Source organism: Pteropus vampyrus, unplaced genomic scaffold (genome assembly GCF_000151845.1).
Source record: "Pteropus vampyrus isolate Shadow unplaced genomic scaffold, Pvam_2.0 Scaffold101, whole genome shotgun sequence".
Lineage (NCBI taxonomy): Eukaryota > Metazoa > Chordata > Mammalia > Chiroptera > Pteropodidae > Pteropus > Pteropus vampyrus.
Genome location: NW_011888882.1, coordinates 4,041,976 through 4,060,536, shown reverse-complemented (window position 1 = coordinate 4,060,536; position 18,561 = coordinate 4,041,976). Strand labels below are relative to the sequence as shown.

Here is an 18,561-nt window from a genome sequence, read left to right as displayed (position 1 = left end):
AGGAGAGAGAGAGAGAGAGAGAGAGAGAAAGCAGAGACAATGAGACAGAGATAGTAAGACAGAGAGACAGAGATATAGTTTGTAGAGAAACTACTCAAAACATTGCAAATTGAGGCTAGTAAGTTTGTGATAATTACTTGAATAACTAATGTACACCTTCGCCAAAGAACTAAGGGTTTCACTTCCTTCAATAGTTTTGTACATAGATACTAGTTTTTTAGTCATTTTATTTTCCATATTGCATTCTTCTATAGATGGCAGCTCTGGGTTTAGGCTGAAGCTCACGGTTACAATTAACCTTTCATAATTTCCTCAGTCTAACAATTTAAGGACTGACATACCAAAAGGGATAGAAGTTATTAGGAGCGACCTGTGAAACCAGAATGAAAGCATGTAGAAGGTATGACATTTCCGCATACTTTGAGGAGGTAGATGGTGGAGTTGAGTTCATTCACGTGCCGATGAGCAGCGGCACCAGATGACACGCTCAGCAGACCAGACTTGCTTTCTTCAATGGAGAGGGCCGCTAACCGCAGGTCGTCAGTTAGATCCCAGATGCACTTATCACAGCCTGGAGGTAAAATGAGCACATTGTTTCTTCAAACTCAAAGTCGGCTGGGAATCATGCTGCTTAAAGTAGATCGTTATGTGTACTCCCTTAGGTAATACTATTTTTATTTTTGTTCCTTGAGGACTTGTTTTGGGTCATAGAACTAGTTCTTACTCTCAAAGTGGAAGACTGCCTAAGATGAGCCAAACTATACACAAGGCACCAACTCCACTTAAAACATAACAAGAACAAACAACACACGCAAAGGGAAAGTAGGTTAAAGTGAACAGTAGGCACTGAATTGAGAAAGAAAGGAAGCGCAAAGGGCAAACCATCTGAAATGGGTGGGTAAGGAGCAGCCTTGTCCACTTTTCTTTAGTGGTGGACGGCCCTCTGGGATGACTCTCTTCATGTTAAGTTTTGGGCTTTTACTTGGTGCCCACTGGTGAAGACGGCTATTTGCTGTCACTCCTTTCTTCCTGTTAGCTTTTCTCATCTCAAGTCAAGCTGTAGCACCTCACCTTCACCTCACCCTAGAGGGGTCTCAGCGCCTTCCTATGGCCTGATCTCCTGTCTAAATGAACACGTCAGCAGGAGGAGGTCTGTAAGACATCATTGTGAATGTTGCTCCCTGTTATCTGATGAACCTGGACGTGTGGTAAGGTAGGTCACAGTTTCTCACTGCTCCCTGAATTTCACATTTGAGTTCCATTGACCATTGTCATCACCCCTCAAGGACCCAGTGCCCTCCTGGGGCACACATACAAAGAAACACTTTGAAACTTTCCTTTTCTCAGTCTCTTTCCCTCAGACTGTGCTCTCTTCTAGAGAACTGACAAATGGAGACAAAGTGTTAATGGTTGTTAATATGTTAATTAGTTAAGGTTAACATGATTTTACTCATATACCCTCTCAAAAGAATGACTTCCTAGCCTACACATCAGACTGATGGGGAAGATGCCTGAGGTCAGACAGACATCTCGATGTCCTTAAAGTGACCTTACTTAGGGGACCAACTACACTATCACTGTGTAAACTTTGCCCTGCTCATGCCTCACATTCTGTGCCACCTTATAAGATGTGATTCGTTGGTAATATTAATATCTTATGCTCAGAGAGATTGAGAGGTAAGATTTTTTTTGGGGGGGTGGCGGGGAGGGGATACCTAAAGTTAAAATAGTCTTTAAACCACTCTACTTAAAAGTAAATATTAGTTACTTTCTTGATAAAAGCTTTTCTAAGGCAAAGCTTTCTTTAACCTATTTCCTGTTTAGAAAAAAAAAAAGTACAGCTCACTGCCAGCATTAATTTAATTTTACATAAACATGCTCTTTGAAGCTGAAGCGAATCTGACTGGTTTTCAGTGTGAAAATAAAAAACTGTTCTTGGAGTTATTTCTAAACAGAACTTGTCTTTAATCCTAATGTAATAGAAATGAACATATAAATCGGATTCATCAAATGAATCTCTGGCTAATAACTGTTTGAGAACAATGTTAATATCACATGTAGAAATGCTGTTTTCTAGGATTTGACATTTTCAGTGATTGAGAATTACTGTATCTTGTAAATGGAAATACTACTACTGAAAACATGATGGTATAAATAGAATGATGTCATTTGACTCCAAAGACGATTGATATACTAGGGTGATGAGAAAATAATAACAAAAGCCAGATAATTTGGGGCAAACTTTGGGGGTAAGTTTTGGGACTATAATCCATGAGTTATCTTGGGGTAAATGCTACAGTGGCAAGAGCTGCCAGCGAGTATTCTCGGGGCAAATGGGAAAAGGGTTAAGTCCTTCAAAGAATCAATCATAGACTATTCTAGACTTGAAAATTCAGTAAGACCAGCTCTGAGAATTTGTTTTAAAATGTTTCAGCAGGTTCTTGCACCATCAGGACTGCTCATGATGTGATTGACAGTAGTGACAGAGAAATTCTGAAAATAATGATGGTAGCTCCTTTTCATAAGGCCGTAATATTTTATTTCTGGTGCCACTTAAGCTTTGGAGTGACTTGGGAAAAGCCACTTAAATCTCTTGGTATCTCAGTTTCTCCTGTGTCATAAAGCCTTGTCTGTATATCATATTGTATGAGGACCTGAAGAGAAAAATAAGCTAAAATGAACTCAGTCATTGGAAATTGTGTTTCTGAAGCTGCTTTTACCCACTAGGCAAGATGCTAACCTTAAAGACTTGATAAAATAAGTTTTATAAAATAGAGGTATTTAACTGTAAATCACGTATTTGCCAATTGGAATTGAGTAGACCATTGAATATCTTTTGTTTAGGGTTCATTTGGTTGAGGCACAGACAGAGTTAAAATAAGGCAAGGGAGGAACTCAGGCAGTTTCTAGAGAGGGTATTGTATAGCTCTTCTTAATCCCACACCTGCAGCACATTAGAGAAAGTGGGGTTAGTCAATCATGTACTGTTATTTTTACTTATGGTTGGGCAGTCCATGCCTGTAGGGGGTTCAAAACCTTCTTCTAAGCATTTTCCGGTTACGCTGTCACATGGGCCTCCTCCACAATTACACACTGTGGGAAACAAAAACAAGAGATTAGGAATTTGTTTCTTAATGCTTAAAACACAGCAATGTTCTTGTGGTTTCTAGAAATATTAGCTATCAGTACATAATTCCTCAGCAGGGATTAATTATATTCTTCCTTAGGACCCTATGGAATCTGTGACATAGAGATTATGCTCCTCACCCAGTTAAGCCCCAACCCAGTGAGATTTTCAAAGGTGACCCTTGGACAAAAGTGAATTTAAATTTACTAGAACTCTTCTCTCATTTTTTTTTTTTTTTTTGTGTGTGTGTCTGACATGACTATGCAACTGCTTCAGTCCAGAAAGATACTGGTAAATTTCACAAGATACAAAATAATCATGGAGCCCATTATTCAACTGGAATCGGAAAGCCATCTTTTCATTGCAGACTGATTCTCCAGTTTAATACAACTCTGGGGTTGATCATTGCCAGGTGCGAGGGAGGTATAGCCCAGCCGGGAGAGTGAGGAGGCCCAAGAGCGAATCTTGGCTTCCACAGTGCTTGACCCTTGGCAAAGCTGACTCCAAACCTTCAAATGATAGCTATCAGTGGGATGACTAGAAATAATGTGGTGGAAAGAATTAGGAACATATTCACATGAATTTGGGAGACCTGAAAGCCCGTTATTCATCTACAGATGATTTTCAAGAAAGCCTTTTGGAAAAAAACAAAAACAAAACTCCCATCTTATCAGACGTCATTTTTTCCACTGAGCTGCAGCATGAAAATTTGTAATTAAAAAGAAATTCCTACGCTATCTATGCTAGCAATAAGCTGGAACAGAATTGTGAATTTTTCTCCACCTCTTAACTGTCTTTACAGAAAAATCATAAAAAATTAGCTTCAAGGGGAACATGCTTTTATTACATTTCAGCTGTTTAATGTTCCACAAAATGTAGATTTATCAAACAATTCAGCGAGATCATGCTTTATTGCTCCTAATATTGGGTTCTTTTCTAAGAGTGATGTGCATCTATGTAGTTTAAACATAAGTTTAGTAAATATTTTGAGAATCAAGGCTTTGATTTTGCCAGCATCTTTCTGATGCCTGCTTTCTCTTTACTCAGCTGCTACTCAGTTTCTGGTGGGACAGGGATCTCCTCTCTTCTCTCCATCATTTTCATTATTATGCCTCTGTGCACTTTGCTTTCTTATAGACATGTTTACTTTTATCATACATTCTGCAGATCGTATATGTTTCCTTCCCAATTTTAAACTTTTTTACTTCTCAAAACCTTTTCAAGAATCTGTTTTAGTGAGGGGATTTCCAATAGGAGAGTGCCACCGGCGCACAATATCTCTTCCTTACCCTTCTTCCCCTCAAAGTTGCAAAAGAGTAAGAAATTTTCAGTCTCGACCTTCCTTTACTCTTAGAGGAAGGCTATTTAACTTTACCTCTGAAAAGCTTCACTCTATGTGGCAAATGGATTAGAGAAATTATGAATAAAATTTGTACATTTCAGTCTAACTGAAGTCTAATCAGAAAGATTTCTTGGATACTCCTTGAGATATTTATTCTGACAATTTGAGGAAATTGGGAGATGATTAACCTCTACCCTTGGCTTGCTCATCTATTTCACTGAAATGTCAGTTTTACCAAACATAACTGAAAAATGGGACTTAGCTTCCAGAATAAGAAAACTGATGAGAACCACGCAAGTCTTCCTTCAGAACTCTGGCCAATGATAGGCAATCTATGGAAGTCTGATTTTCTTTGATCAAAATTAAAAGAATATAAGATGATAAGGCAAAAATTTACTTGTGTCAGTGTCTCATAGTTTGTTCTACCCAGGAGCTAAGTTATATTAGTAGCTTTGATAATAATATCTACCCCCGGTAAGTTTGGGATGCATATTCCTGAGAATGCACGTTGCCCTGGAAAAGTGACAAAGAGGCACTTGTAATATTTCCCCCAGATAAATATATCTAAATTCAGCACACATGTTGGCCAGGTAGCCATCACAGGATTTACAGTACTGTACCTGCACAGTTCTTGGCTATCCTGGCATCCCCATAGTAGCCAGGAGCGCAGCGTTCACACTTGAATCCAGTGGTGTTGCGTAAGCAATTCCTGCACTGGCCAGTGACCTCATCACAATCTTCAAAGATCAGATTGGGATCTGAATTTCCACTGCAGTCACATTTCTTACAGGTGTTTCCAATCAGCAAGGGGTTTCCATAGTAACCAGGAGCACATCTGAAGGGGAATCACATGTTAAAAATTTAGCATAGTTTTCCTCCCTTTTTATCTTCTTTCCAGTCTAGAAAAAGTTTTAGTGAATATTTGTGGATTTGCTCTTCCAGAATTCATTTACATTTCCCATCTTTCTATATGAGACTAGACTTAGTTTTTAAGGAACCACCCCTCCCATTGTGTTATAGTCCATTCAGTTTGGCAAGACTTTCAGATGCAGGAGTGTCTGGATATGACTAGTGTGTGGGCATTTTTTGTCCTACCAACCAATGGAGTGCGGGGCTAGCATATGATAAGTGATGACAGATATGTTAAACATACTGCAATGAGATGTACCACTAGAGCACGGCTAAGAACTGTCCTGGCCAAAATGTTACTAAAACCTTTGTTGAGAAACGTTGGTATAAATCACCATCTGCCTTGAATTATTTAGATAACTTAAACCTGAGGCATTTAGTGCCTGGCATTATCCTGGCCAAAATGGATTGACTCAGGAGTGATTTAATCTGAGTTTAGCTCAAGGTTCTTATTTGAGGGTTATAGGAAGGCATTTTCTCTGTAGGTGAATGAAAAGGCAGGTAGTGCTCTTGGTTCTGGCAGCCGTTTTGTGACTGAGGGAAAGCAGTGTGGAGACAATGCAGAGGGTAGAGCTGAGACAAACTATAGATAAACAGAGTTGGAGCCCATACGGCCATTCTTCTGGACATTTTTGATATGTGAACCTACAGAGGCCAGGCACCTAACTGCAACTGTTGTGGGAGCAGAGTTGGTGCCTATGGTCATGCTGGCTGGGCCCCTAATGAGACAGTCTAGCCTAGTTGCAGAACGGAGACTGAAATCCATTTTATTTTTGCTAGCCTTGAGAAGCTGCGCAATCTGAGTGGGGCTGCCTCTGCTCGGAGGAAGAAATCCCTTTCTCTATTTTTTCCCAAGGGTGCCCTGTGGGCCATCAGTGGCCCTGCTATGAGTGATGGGACCACAGTCCCCTTCTAAGGATGCAGCTGCTACTCGGTTTCTGTCAACTGTTGCCAGATTGTAGCCCTGCAGGAATAAAGGAACTGTGTTGCCAGATCTTCCTATTTTTAAAGAAAGAATTTAAACTGGATTTTATGTGAAATCTCAAATTTTTAAAGTTTGGCTCAAACTTTGTAAGAATACTATATGAGCCAAACTACACATGTTCACTGGCTGGCTGTGGCCTCCTTGCTGCTGTAGATCCTAAGCTAGTGTCGAAGACTGGTTAACTGGAGCTGAAGATGCTTTGAGAGTGGCTGGAAAGAATGTGTAATCACAGAATCATGGGATTGAAGGGCAGGCATAAGAGTTAATTCTGACAAGAGAGAGAAAAAAAAAAGAGCCAGCGAAGGTTTTTGAGTGTGATGAAAGTGGTGGAAAGGAAGCCAGTGTTGCTTCAGAGTGTAGGATGGACTGCGGGCTGGAACAGGGAGAGCAGGGTAGGGTGTGGAGGGCCTGGGCTAGGGAATGGAAAGGAAGGGAGGACTTTCCAAGGCAGTCAATAAGACCTGGCCAGTAGAAATAAGACACTACATTTTTAAAAGCTTCTATTTAAAGTAATAAAATCATAATTCAGAACATTTGAAAAACAGAGAAATGAAAAAAGCCACACCTGTAATCCCATGACCTTAACAAAATCATTTGTTCAACATTTTGCTTATAATCTTTCAGCCTTTATCCTTATGTCTTGGTTTTTTGCTGTAGTTGTCATGATGGTGTATGTTCAATATTTACACACTTGACTTGACTTGTATCTCATAGCTTTGCTTGGGTGAGTTTATTTAGTTACCACAGACACCTGGGAGGTAGGCCACCCACACTTGGCGTTCCAAGGTTGAGAGGCCACTTTGGTTTTCCAGGCTCACAGAGCTAGGAAGTCATAGCACAAGACCCGGACCTTCTGACTCTCATGTTCTTTTCTTCACTCCACCCTGGACCACACTGCTGCTATAAGTGAATAAGTGAATTCATTCAACAGAGGGACAATTTATGTCTATTTTATGTGAGGTGTAGAGAGACAAGAGGAGGAAAAACACACAGCACACGCACTGAAAGAACAGGAAATGAACTAAGCATAATTATACATGAACTCTAGGATTTGAAGTCTATGATAAAGACAAGAGTGAATGTAAGTGCCACATAACCTACAAAGAGACGCCCCTCAGGAGGACACGTTTAATGAATTTTGTTATTCATACCCGTGTCTTTGCACCTTTGATTTACTGGTCCTCTGGTTCCCAAGCCAGCATATATCATTTCTCTATGGAACACGAGGCTGGATTGAATTTCTAACTTTTGCCACAGTTCACCAAACAGAGAATATTAGACTCTTAGGCTCATTAACTCAGACCTGCCACCTCAATGTATAGCTGGAAATCCTGAGGTCCAGGTGTGAAGGGACTTGCTCAAGCTTGCATAAGCCAGATGCCAGCTACTTTCTTTCCTCTGTTTAATTTCACTGTATTTGATCTTCATAGGTTGCCCCTAGTCTTGCACAAGAGAAAAACCAAATTCTCTATTCTGTAAGTCAGAATCTCAATCACAGTGGAAACCTACTTTGAATTATTTCGAGTTTTGAGAACACCTTTTGGTGGTAGCTTCAGAGGTAACTCTGAAGTCACAGTCCAAACTTTAATTCTACAGTTTTTATGGAATGAACATGCGAAGATTTATTACTCATATCCCTCATAGCCCCCTACTTTTATAGATTAGGAAACTAGAGCATGGAGAAACTAAACGATTTGTTCATTGCTACAGGCCTCAAACCTCTTATGGCACTCCAAGTTTAATGCTCTTTCCACTCCACAAGTCTGACGTTAGTGGATTAAGTAATTAATCAATTAATGGTTATAGCAGTTGAATAATTAAGTGCACCCAATTCCTGCCCTCAAAAAAGAAATAAAAAAAGAATATAAAAGGACCATTAGTTGGATTTAGAGTCAGCACTGGAGCTCTGGTATCCAGTAGCTTGGTCTTATTTTTTTTCCTTCCATAATCTCATTTCTAGCTTTATTAGTGATTTGATTCATACAGGGGAAATAGAGTTTTAAATTTTACAGCATAAATAAAAGAATTGTGGCATATGAACTTTGTCATTTCATTTAGTGATCATATTATTTGGGCAAAATGGAAACAAAAAGCTGTTTTATGTAAATCAGACTAAATTTTTTACCAATAATTATTGTTTTGGGAAATTTTGAAGCTTTCCCCCTCTCCTCTGCTTTTTGTCCTCTGCTTCTTCTCCCAGGGCCATACAACTCTCAGTGAATGCCTTCATCAAGGGTGTCAAAACTCTTAGGTGACACAGAAGCCTTTCTCTGTAGCTGTCATTGGAATTAAATTAAATTATAAAAAAAAATACATATTGCATAGTAGTTACCATATAATTGCTCTTTACAATCTAGGAAAGACAGGGAAATAAGGCTAAGAAAATGGAAGTAACTCATTCAAGTTCATAGGCCAAGAATCCAGAAGTGGGACAAGGCAGAGTTTAGGAAGTTATGAGAAAAATTCTATACAGATGGCAGGGCTGATTGCTTAAATTTGAAAAATCTGGTGCCTGCAGAAAGAATCAAACTAAATCTCTGAATCATAATCAGCCTCAGTAAATGTTAGCTTTCTCTTTTTCCTCTCTTTATTCTTCTTTTCTATCATCAATGCCATCATCGAAATCGTTATCACTGTCATCATCATCATCTCTGATGATACTATGTTCTGCCTTTCCTGTTGGAGTTGTAAGGTTTCCTTGGATTTGCTTTAATTTGCCGTATTCTTCTCTCCTGATTCTTAAGCAACAAGATCCACATGATAAATCCTCTTACAGACTTAGCATGTCTAACTCCACTGCAGAATTGAATGGATGAAGGTATACTATTAAAGTTGCCATGGGAGACAATGTGAAATACTGAGGCATTGAGATCATACATATTTATGAAATGAAAACATTGGATTAAACAATGGTAGTCTTGAGTTTTGATTTCAGGTTTACCACTAACCCATTGTGTGACCTTAGATTAAGCCCTTTCATGGCTCCGAGTCTCAGGCTCCTTATCTTTGAAATTTACTACTTAGGAGGAGACAAAAGGTCACAATGGGCTGAGACTTGAGAAACTCCTGTCTATAAGGCTGTGCATTTTATAATTATTTAGTTCAGAACATAACTTTTATTTACAACCTCTATTTAGCCAGCGGGTGACTTGACTCACTCAACTGTGGGCCACTCTTTTTCATTTTCCTGGCATGGGTTGGGAAGTGAGGGGTCAAACGGCAGGAGAAATGCCTGACTTGTCACTACATGGTGCCTTTTAAAAGGAACATTAAAAATGCTGCTGTTCATTCTGGTAAAGATGGCAGAGTAGGTAAATGCTGTGCTTCCCTCCTCTCATGACTACAACATTACAACTAACCTACAGAACAACCATCATTGGGAGTGGCCTGAAGTCTAGCTGAACAGAAGTCCTACAACTGGGGATATACCAAAGAGGCTGCTTTGAGACTGGGAGGAGGGGCAGAGACATGGAACAGGCTGGTCCCCATACCTGCCTGTAGCGGTTGAGAGTCAAGAGGGATATCTCAGAGGAGTGAGAGGTCTAGACCCCACACTAGGCTCCCTGGTCCAGGATTCCAGTGCTAGGAAGAGAAGTCCCTACAACTTCTGGCTATGAAAACCAGTGGAGATTGTGGCCAATGTGACAGAGGGTGGCTGAAGTTACAGATATTCCTCTTAAGGGGCCCACATGTGGACTTACTTGCTGATGGACTCACTTGCTTTGAGCTCCAGCACTAGGGCAGCTGCTCAAAAAGCACCCAGGACAGATGGAGGAACTGGGTTGTCTGATTTCAGGGCGTGGGCTGGAGGTGCAGCTTCTCCCAAGAGAAGTGCGGGCAGAATCTATTGTCTCTTTTTTGAGCCCTCTTCCAGCATGGTATGCAGATGCAGGTGACCCCCTTATCTGAGTCTCCATCAACCTGGCTAACACTTGTCACCTCTCCTCCCTCTTCCCCTTGTGACTCCCTTAGACCTCGCTCCACCCAACTTGTGGGTGCACCCAAGCCACCTCCAGTAGCTTTTCCATACAAATGTCCTGTGTTGGCTCAAGTTGTAGACTTTCCTAAAATTTCCCAAAGGTTCACAAAACCCAGACAAGCAGCATCTGGCCTTAGCATACCCTGTACCTCTTGCTGAGCAGGCCCAAGCCCAGTACTAGTGGCAGCTGGCCTTGGTTTGTGACTTGGCCTCTTGAGGCACCTGTAAGCCCAGCATGGATGGTAGCCATCTGTGGATTGCTTGGTGCATCTTGCCAGGTGATCCTGAGTAGGGCACAGGCTATGGCTGAACTTGGCCTGCAGTGGGGCATGATAGTTTAAGAGGCCTCTAGGACAATATCAAGTAACAATACACACATCACAGGGCTACCAGAAAGAGAAGAGAGAGACCAAGAATTGAAAACCTCTTTCAAGAAATAATGACCGAAAACTTCCCTAATCTAGTGAAGGAAATAGACATACAAGCCCAGGAAGCACAGAGAGTCCCAAACAAGATGAACCTAAAGAGGCCCACACCAAGACACGTTAAAATTAAAATGCCAAAGGTTAAAGAGAAAAAGAGACTCTTAAAAGCATCAAGAAAAAAGCAATTAGTTACCTACAATGGAGCTCCCATAAGACTGTCAGATGATTTCAGAAGAGAAACTTTGCAGTCTGGAAGGGATTGACATGAAATATTCAAAGTAATGAAAAGCAAGGACCTATAACCAAGATTACTTGACCCTGCAAAGCTATTATTTAGAAGCTAAAGATAGATAAAGACCTTCTCAGACAAGAAAAAGCTAAAAGAGTTCATCAACATCAAACCAGTATTACAAGAAATGTTAAAGGGACTTCTTTAAGAAGAATAAGAAAAAAAAAAAATAAAAAATAAGAATAATAAAATGGCAATAACTACATATCTATCAACAATTGCTTTGAATATGAATGGACTGAATGCTTCAGTTAAAAGATAGAGTGACTGAATGGATAAGAAAACTACACCCTTATATATACTGCCTACGAGAGACTCATTTCAGATCAAAAGGTATTTTATGAAAATGGAAACAAACAAACAAAAGGCTGGGGTGGTAATTCTTACACCTGACAAAATAGGGAGCCTCACTCTGTCTCTCTACTAATTATACTACTGGTTCTCAATGATGGAGAGAAAAAAGAGTGTTACCCGAAATATCCAGAGTCTTTTAAAAATACATATACTCATTTCTCCTTTCCTTGTCTATTTATCCTGAGATGTGGCCCTGGCTTGGACCCCATAGGGAACAAATTGTTATACCTATATCTGAGGCACGGGATTTTCAAAAGCTCCTCCCACATACACACAGAGTTCTGTGATTCTATACTCATCTTGCTCCTCTTAAGCATTCACTTCAAGACCAACTGAATGGGAAGCTGGCAGAGCTGATGAGTGCAAGAAACAGAAAGTTTCCTTAGACCCCCACAGAAAAGAGTAAATTTTATTAGCCTACCTTTCACAGTTAGGTCCAGCATAGTTTTCTTTACAAACACATCGAACAGCTCCATTTTTCCTATAGCAGGATTCTGCAAAACTGGAATTGTTAGAGAATATTAGAAGCCAATTCCATACATCACTAAAGAGATCATATTAACTTTTAATTATATTGTCTCTACCTTTGTCTCCCTCAAGTATGAGTGTGATCATTTGTTTTATTTAAATTAAATCCTCTTCCTTTCAGGAAAGTTTAGGCCAGCAATCTCAGGCAGAAAATGCCACTCAATTTGTGAAACCATTTCCCGGGTCCACCTTACTTATTTTTCCACAGAGGTATTTTATTATTTTTAATTTGAAGCAATGGGAACTTCCAGAACATCAGAAATATATATTTATATATTTAATGTAATATATATATATTTGCAATAAAATATATATATATTTAATGTAAATCTAAAACCCATATTCCAGATCCAGAAATAATCAAATTTTACCTACAATGTTAGATATATATGAGAATTTCCTCTTATTTTCACCACTTTCTGTGTGTACATTTGAAAGCCCCCCCTTTTCTTTGTACTAGATCTCTTCCACTTTTCATGAACCAATAAACTATATACCTCAACAGAACCTTAATTTCTTTCATGTGTACCTTGAAGATTGGGAATAAAGGGTGCAAGGACAGGCTCAACTAATCAAAGTGAAAAATAAGTGCTAAAGCAAGAAACAGGACCCACAATAAAAGGATTCTAGTCCATGGAACCCCCTCTCTTGATTCTTCTTCTTCTTCTTCTTCTTCTTTTTTTTTTTTTAAATTTTACACAATAAAAATTAGGACAGAAAACAGAAAAGTAATAAAAATATTAGCTCAACAGAATAAATAACCATCTAAATTATTAAAGCAGGGAAAGTGGAATATTACTTTCCATGTGTTTGGAAAATTCTACATTGACTCATGAATCCATCCATATGAGGTGGGTGTGAAGACTTTAAATTAGTTTTGGCTTAGGTACTGTACAATCAATAGAGTGTGACCTGTTGTTCTCACATTTCTGCATGTATCAGCAATTTTACCCTAATGGTCTTCAGAGGAAAGCAAATGGATATGTTCGCTTTGTTTGAAGACATTTATAAGATCAGTCGGAAAACAATACGTGCTTCTCAGTGAAAGACAATACCCACAATTTATTTTCTCTAACAGTTTGATTAAAAACATTCCAATGAAATAATACTTCTTTGGTTTTTACTCTTTACTTTGCTTGTTTTTCTTCTAAAGGAACACTGTGAGTTAAGAGTCCAAAACATGCACAAACCCTCATGCATGTTTCTTTGAAGATGTTTCACCCAGCAGCCTGCTCATGGCTTGAAGGACTGAAACATCTGCTGGTGTCTGAAGTTGTCTGCCTTGAACTAATGTCCTGCTGTTTCAAACAGATAATGTTTTCCTTAATTGGAGCGATTACCATAGCTACTAGTAGACATGGAGGATGTCTGGCCAACCCCAAAATAAATAAATGAATTCTGTGTAAATGGTCCCTGAGAATAGCTACATGACCATTGGTCTCTGTCATGGGAGACTTAGAGGCAGTACCAGCCACTAAGGATTTGTTTTTTGTTTTTCCTCAGCATTATTTATATTTTTCTTAGGGTAAAGTCTGTTTTAGGCTAAGGAAATGAAAATACTGGGCCTTTCTCAGCCCAGGTTAACAGACAGGGCACCCTCTCTAAGGGGAAGGGAGACTTTTGCTCTTGGAAAACCCTCAGAGACCTTAAAGAAACATAGACTCAGCACTGTTTATTTGCTAAACTCTTTCAGACATTATTTCCTTGCTTTCTGATCTGGCTATTGTAACTAGAAATCCAAACCTTGGGTCTGTAGGCTCAAATAGCAGATCACTCAAAGTTTAATTCAGACTCCATACTTGGCGCTTTTCTGAGTTCAAGTAAAAGTCTTACAGTTTAATTTTTATAGAAAGTAGCAATATGAATAATAAAAAAAAAAGCTGAAAGAGGCAATAGTGTATTTGATTTTTGATGAGATATTTGATTAATGTTTGAGATCAGTTAACTAAGTCAACAACAAGGACAGATCAAAGGCTAGAACTTTATAGGATCGGGCAAATTTGTCCTGTTCTATGACCACAGACTACCTCATCATCCCTCACCTCCACCCTGTTTTATCACCAGTTTTCCTCCCTGAAGGATTCTGACATTTGTCACTACAGACAAAATAGGTTTCTCACACTCTTTCCAATTCCCCCACACTCTCACATAATGTTCTTATAGGTGGTATATTTTTGCTTTTGTGTTAATTTTCATCAGGGTTTTCAACCTCACTTCTTTACTACAGGGACTTCAATTTTCCTCTGTATGAACATGTACCTAACTGCAGAGCACATTTTCTAAGACCTCTGATTGTTCTTTTGAACCTGGATCTACTCATACCACAGAGAGAAAGAACATGGGTAGAAATGGTGATCCTTGGTGCCTATGGAAACTGTTTCCTCTTTCAAGGCAGGAAGCTTGTTACCCAATTGTCATGTTTCTTTTTCAATTATTTGAAAACATTAATAGCTTTCAGAATAATTTCTTGATCATCTGAAATATTGAATAATCTGGTTCAAAAAATAAAAGATCATTTGCTCTAGGAGCGTCATAATACTACTGTATTTTGACCTGTCTTAATGAAAGCAGGAGTTTTTGACTGTTTTATTTACTGCTGTGACTAGTGATTGTTACGTGACTAGCACATAAGTGCTTGCTAAATATTTGTTGATTGTATGTTGACAAGACTTCTCAGTCCATAGAAAGGAGGTTCTGAAGTCTCTTATCTCAAGACATTCATGTCAGATAATTTAGATAAGAAAGTTTTGTCATATGAATGAGGCAAAAAGTGCAAAAGTTGGAAAATACAATTGAAAGCAGTTGGGACTGCCTTTCTAATTCATCTGTTAGTTTCTGAAGAAACTGCAGCTCAAAGTTTATAATCCTGTTTAGAGCAGATGATGCTATTTAACTTCTTTGTTTATACGGGAAACGAATGAAACTTGTTATTAGGAAATTGGAGGTAGATATATTTAACAAAGTAACTATAGAAAGCAGAACACTAAACATTTCATCAGATGGTTAAGACTAATGTTTGAGAGCAGAACGTTAATGAACAACAAAAGAATACACCTAGATGAGGCAAAGGAAGCTCAGAAATCAGGACACACTTGAGTGGAAAGAACAGAACATTTAATGTTTGATTTTTCTACTCTCACTCTCAGTACCATCCATTTTGCACGTTATAAATACCATCGAACATGAAAAATCACAAAGCAAAAACTGAGGCAGTTTAATGATTTCTAAAGAAAGATGAGGCTCTAAAACATCTGACTTCTTCACTGACTGTCAGACCCATCAGAGGATTTGAATAAATCACAAGCTATTAGGTGAAATGTTAGTCGATACTGCTGTTCAATTAAGGAAAAAAATAAGGGGACATTTGGTGGTCATTTTTTTTTTTTTTTTCTTTTCTCTTTATAAGAAAGTGTGTGTGTGTGGCAGATATTCAGGCCTTATTTTTAGTTATTTTATATGCATCGTTTAATTTAATTTTTACAACAGCTATCAACTAAATGTTATAGCCAAACATTTAGAACAGTGCCTGACATAGAGTAAGTAAAATATGTTAAAAAAAATATAAAATATGTTTTTACTAAAGCCAATATTTATCATACATCTTTCTATGTGTAAGGCACCAACCCAAATGCTCCACAAATATTATCCTAGTCCAAACCTATGAGGCAGATCCTCATACCAGTTTTGATTTACTAAACAACAACAATAACAATAACAATAACAACAACAAACCAAACCAAACAAAAAAAAAAAAAAAAAAAAACAACAACTGAGATCCAGAGCAGGTAAAGGAATGGAGCCAAGATTGGAATTTAGTCTCCTTGACCTCAAATCTCATGGAAAGTGAGACCATGTCTGAGATCACACAGATATTATGTGCCAAAACACTTTTATTATTCTTTCCAGTTGTGGTATAATAAAAATATATATATACATTTTTTGTTGTTGTTGTTTCTGATCCTGGCACAGAGCTCTTATAACCTTTGTAATTTCTTGAGTGACAAGACTGTCTTTTGTTACTCATAACAAGTCCCTTTCAATCAAATCTGAGTTAATGCTAATGAAGTGACTCTGGATGGACCCCTAGGTAGCTTCTGGATGGAAGCTGGTCTGCCAGTAGAATCTAATCAACTACATGATTAGAAGGTTGGAACTTCCAATCCATCCTCTTCCCCCATCTCACAGGGGTGGAAGCGGGGGCCAAAGACTGAATTCAATTACCAGTGATTTAATCAATAATGGCTATGCAACGAAGCTTTGATAAATCTCTTGAACAATAGGGTTTGGGGAGCTTCCGGGTTGGTGACCACACTGATTTTCTGAGAGGGTAGTACACCTGAAGAGCAAGTGCATAGAAGCTCTGTGCCATCCTATCTCCACATCCCCACCATGCTCTATGCATCTTTTCCATTTTGCTGTTCCTGAATCGTATCCTTTATAATAAAACTGATTTTAAGTACAGAGCTTTTCTGATTTCTGTGAGTCATTGTAGAGAATTACTGAACCTGAGGGAGGTTGAGGAAATCCGTGATTTTGTAGTTAGCTGGGAAGAAACGTGAAAAGCCTGGAGACCTCATTTGTGACTGGCTACTGAAGTGGGACTGAGCCCTTAGCATGTGGGGTCTACACAATTCTGGATAGCTAATGGCAGAATTAAGTCGATTGTAAGACACACAGTTAGTGCTGGATAATTTGGAGTACTGGTTGAAATTTGGAAAACTGGACATTACTACATCACTTTAATTCTATATCTGTCATTTTCAAGCCAATAAAATGGATAGTCATGACTTGATTACTGGATTTATACATATTAGTACCTGAGAAGAATTCCATTATTTCAATTAAGATGTGTGTCTACTCTCTTTAATTTTTCACTCAGGTCAAAACATAGCCAGAACTGAAAATTAATTTTCTTGTAAATCTTCTGAGATGATCAGCCTCAAGTATGCATTCTGTTTATTTGTGCTCTAATTCTGATGGAAAAGACTAGTTGGGTGCCACGTGTAGGGAAATGTCTACTCTGTGAGAGTCAGAAGAAACACTACTACCGAAAATACAGGATTATGATGAATCTGTTGATCTCTGGGTCAAGAGATAGCCAAGAAAAGATGAGACTAACCTTGCTTATAAAACTTGGGAGACTTCGCTGACCTTATTATGCACCCCAATACTTTGAGAACAGAGTAATCACCTGTACTGCAAGTGTATAAACTTTTCTGAAATTATATTTAGGCTAAAGACCTTTCCTATATATTTTCCAGTCTCATCTCAACATAAAGTACTTGGTTTTTGACTGTAGAAAAACCTTAGAACTATGAATAGCCCCCCACCCCGCCACCCCCAAAAAAAAAAGTGAGGTGGGGAGAGGCAGTAGAAAAGACCATCTTCCTTTAAGACTTACTTGGCCACGTGGGGAAGGGGACAGGGGCATGGCTGGCAGAACTGGGGTGGTCCCCTGATGGAATCTCCAATATAACCATCTACACATTTATCACAGTGCTCTCCTGTCGTGTTCCGCTGGCAGTGCTATAAAATAAAAAATAAGAAAGTTGACAAGAGCACAAAAGAAATTTTATACACAGTAAATCTGGGAACCCAAAATACCTCTAACAAAGAAAGTTGTCGGGCTTGACAGAATAGATGGTGTGCATGGGTAGTGATCAGCAAAAAGGAGATACATTGGCCCTGGTAAATGCTAGAAAGTGTGGACAATGGTACATGACTTCATCTTGGACTTCTCTGTGCACTAGCAGCATTGAACTCTCTTTAGAATTTGTATATCAAGAGGATTATTCATCAGTTAGTTATTTCAATTCAGAGCGATAATCAGAATGATCAAATGCTAGATATTGAAGAAACATCAGCTTACTGACTTGGAATAACTATTAAATAAAAATATAAATATCTCCCTGGTGCTTCCCCATGACAATGGGGACAATTTAGGGTTTATTGAACTTAGAAGAACAAAATGTGTCATACTGAAGCATAAGTGGAGTGGGAGGTAGAAAAAGAATATTTTGATAATGGGTTGGTATCTTGGATGGTGACATATAAGAAATAGTAAGTTGGTTTATTTTATAAAATATCTCCATTTGTTGTGTGGATAATTAGAATTTTAGAAAGGACAAAAAAGAAAGGCAGATTCTTCTGCCTGGAATGCCTACTCACCATTCAAAATCTTTACCAGGTCTCAAAACTTCCAAGAATTATTCCCTGAAGCTCCCCACCTTCTACTACCTGCATTGTTCTGTTATCGTCTGCTCCCAGCCTGTCTTTCACCACTGTACTGCCATCAACTCAAACGGAGTAAGTACTCAAGCTCTTTGTCCATCTGATGGATTAATTTTTGACTCTTACTCCATAGGAGGCAATGATGCCAGTCCACTGGTAGTTTTCTCCAGCTGAACTGGACTGGAGTGCACAAGGCAACACCATCAGCACTATATTTTCAACTTTACTTTCACCGGAGTATAAAGGCTGAATAGGGTTTTTTGGTGAAAAATTGTACTGTTAGAATTAGAAAGCCATTGAAGAGGCACCCTCCTGTACGATCAATTCTCTTGGTAAGACCCATGCACAAAAGCTTCAACAGAATAACTTTTTTCCCAAACAGTGCTCTGTGG

At 38.8% G+C, this 18,561-nt stretch overlaps 1 protein-coding gene across 1 annotated transcript in view; it reads right to left on the bottom strand.

The window, feature by feature from the left end:
* The window catches only part of LAMA4 (laminin subunit alpha 4), a 135,571-nt gene that overhangs the window by 73,487 nt on the left and 43,523 nt on the right, over window positions 1-18,561 (bottom strand). The window contains exons 3-7 of the mRNA XM_023533378.1: window positions 17,340-17,464; window positions 11,832-11,912; window positions 5,090-5,304; window positions 2,998-3,093; window positions 420-571 (exon numbers count right to left, since the gene is read on the bottom strand). Of these exons, the coding sequence (XP_023389146.1) occupies window positions 420-571; window positions 2,998-3,093; window positions 5,090-5,304; window positions 11,832-11,912; window positions 17,340-17,464 (669 nt within the window). The remainder of the gene's footprint in view (window positions 1-419; window positions 572-2,997; window positions 3,094-5,089; window positions 5,305-11,831; window positions 11,913-17,339; window positions 17,465-18,561) is intronic.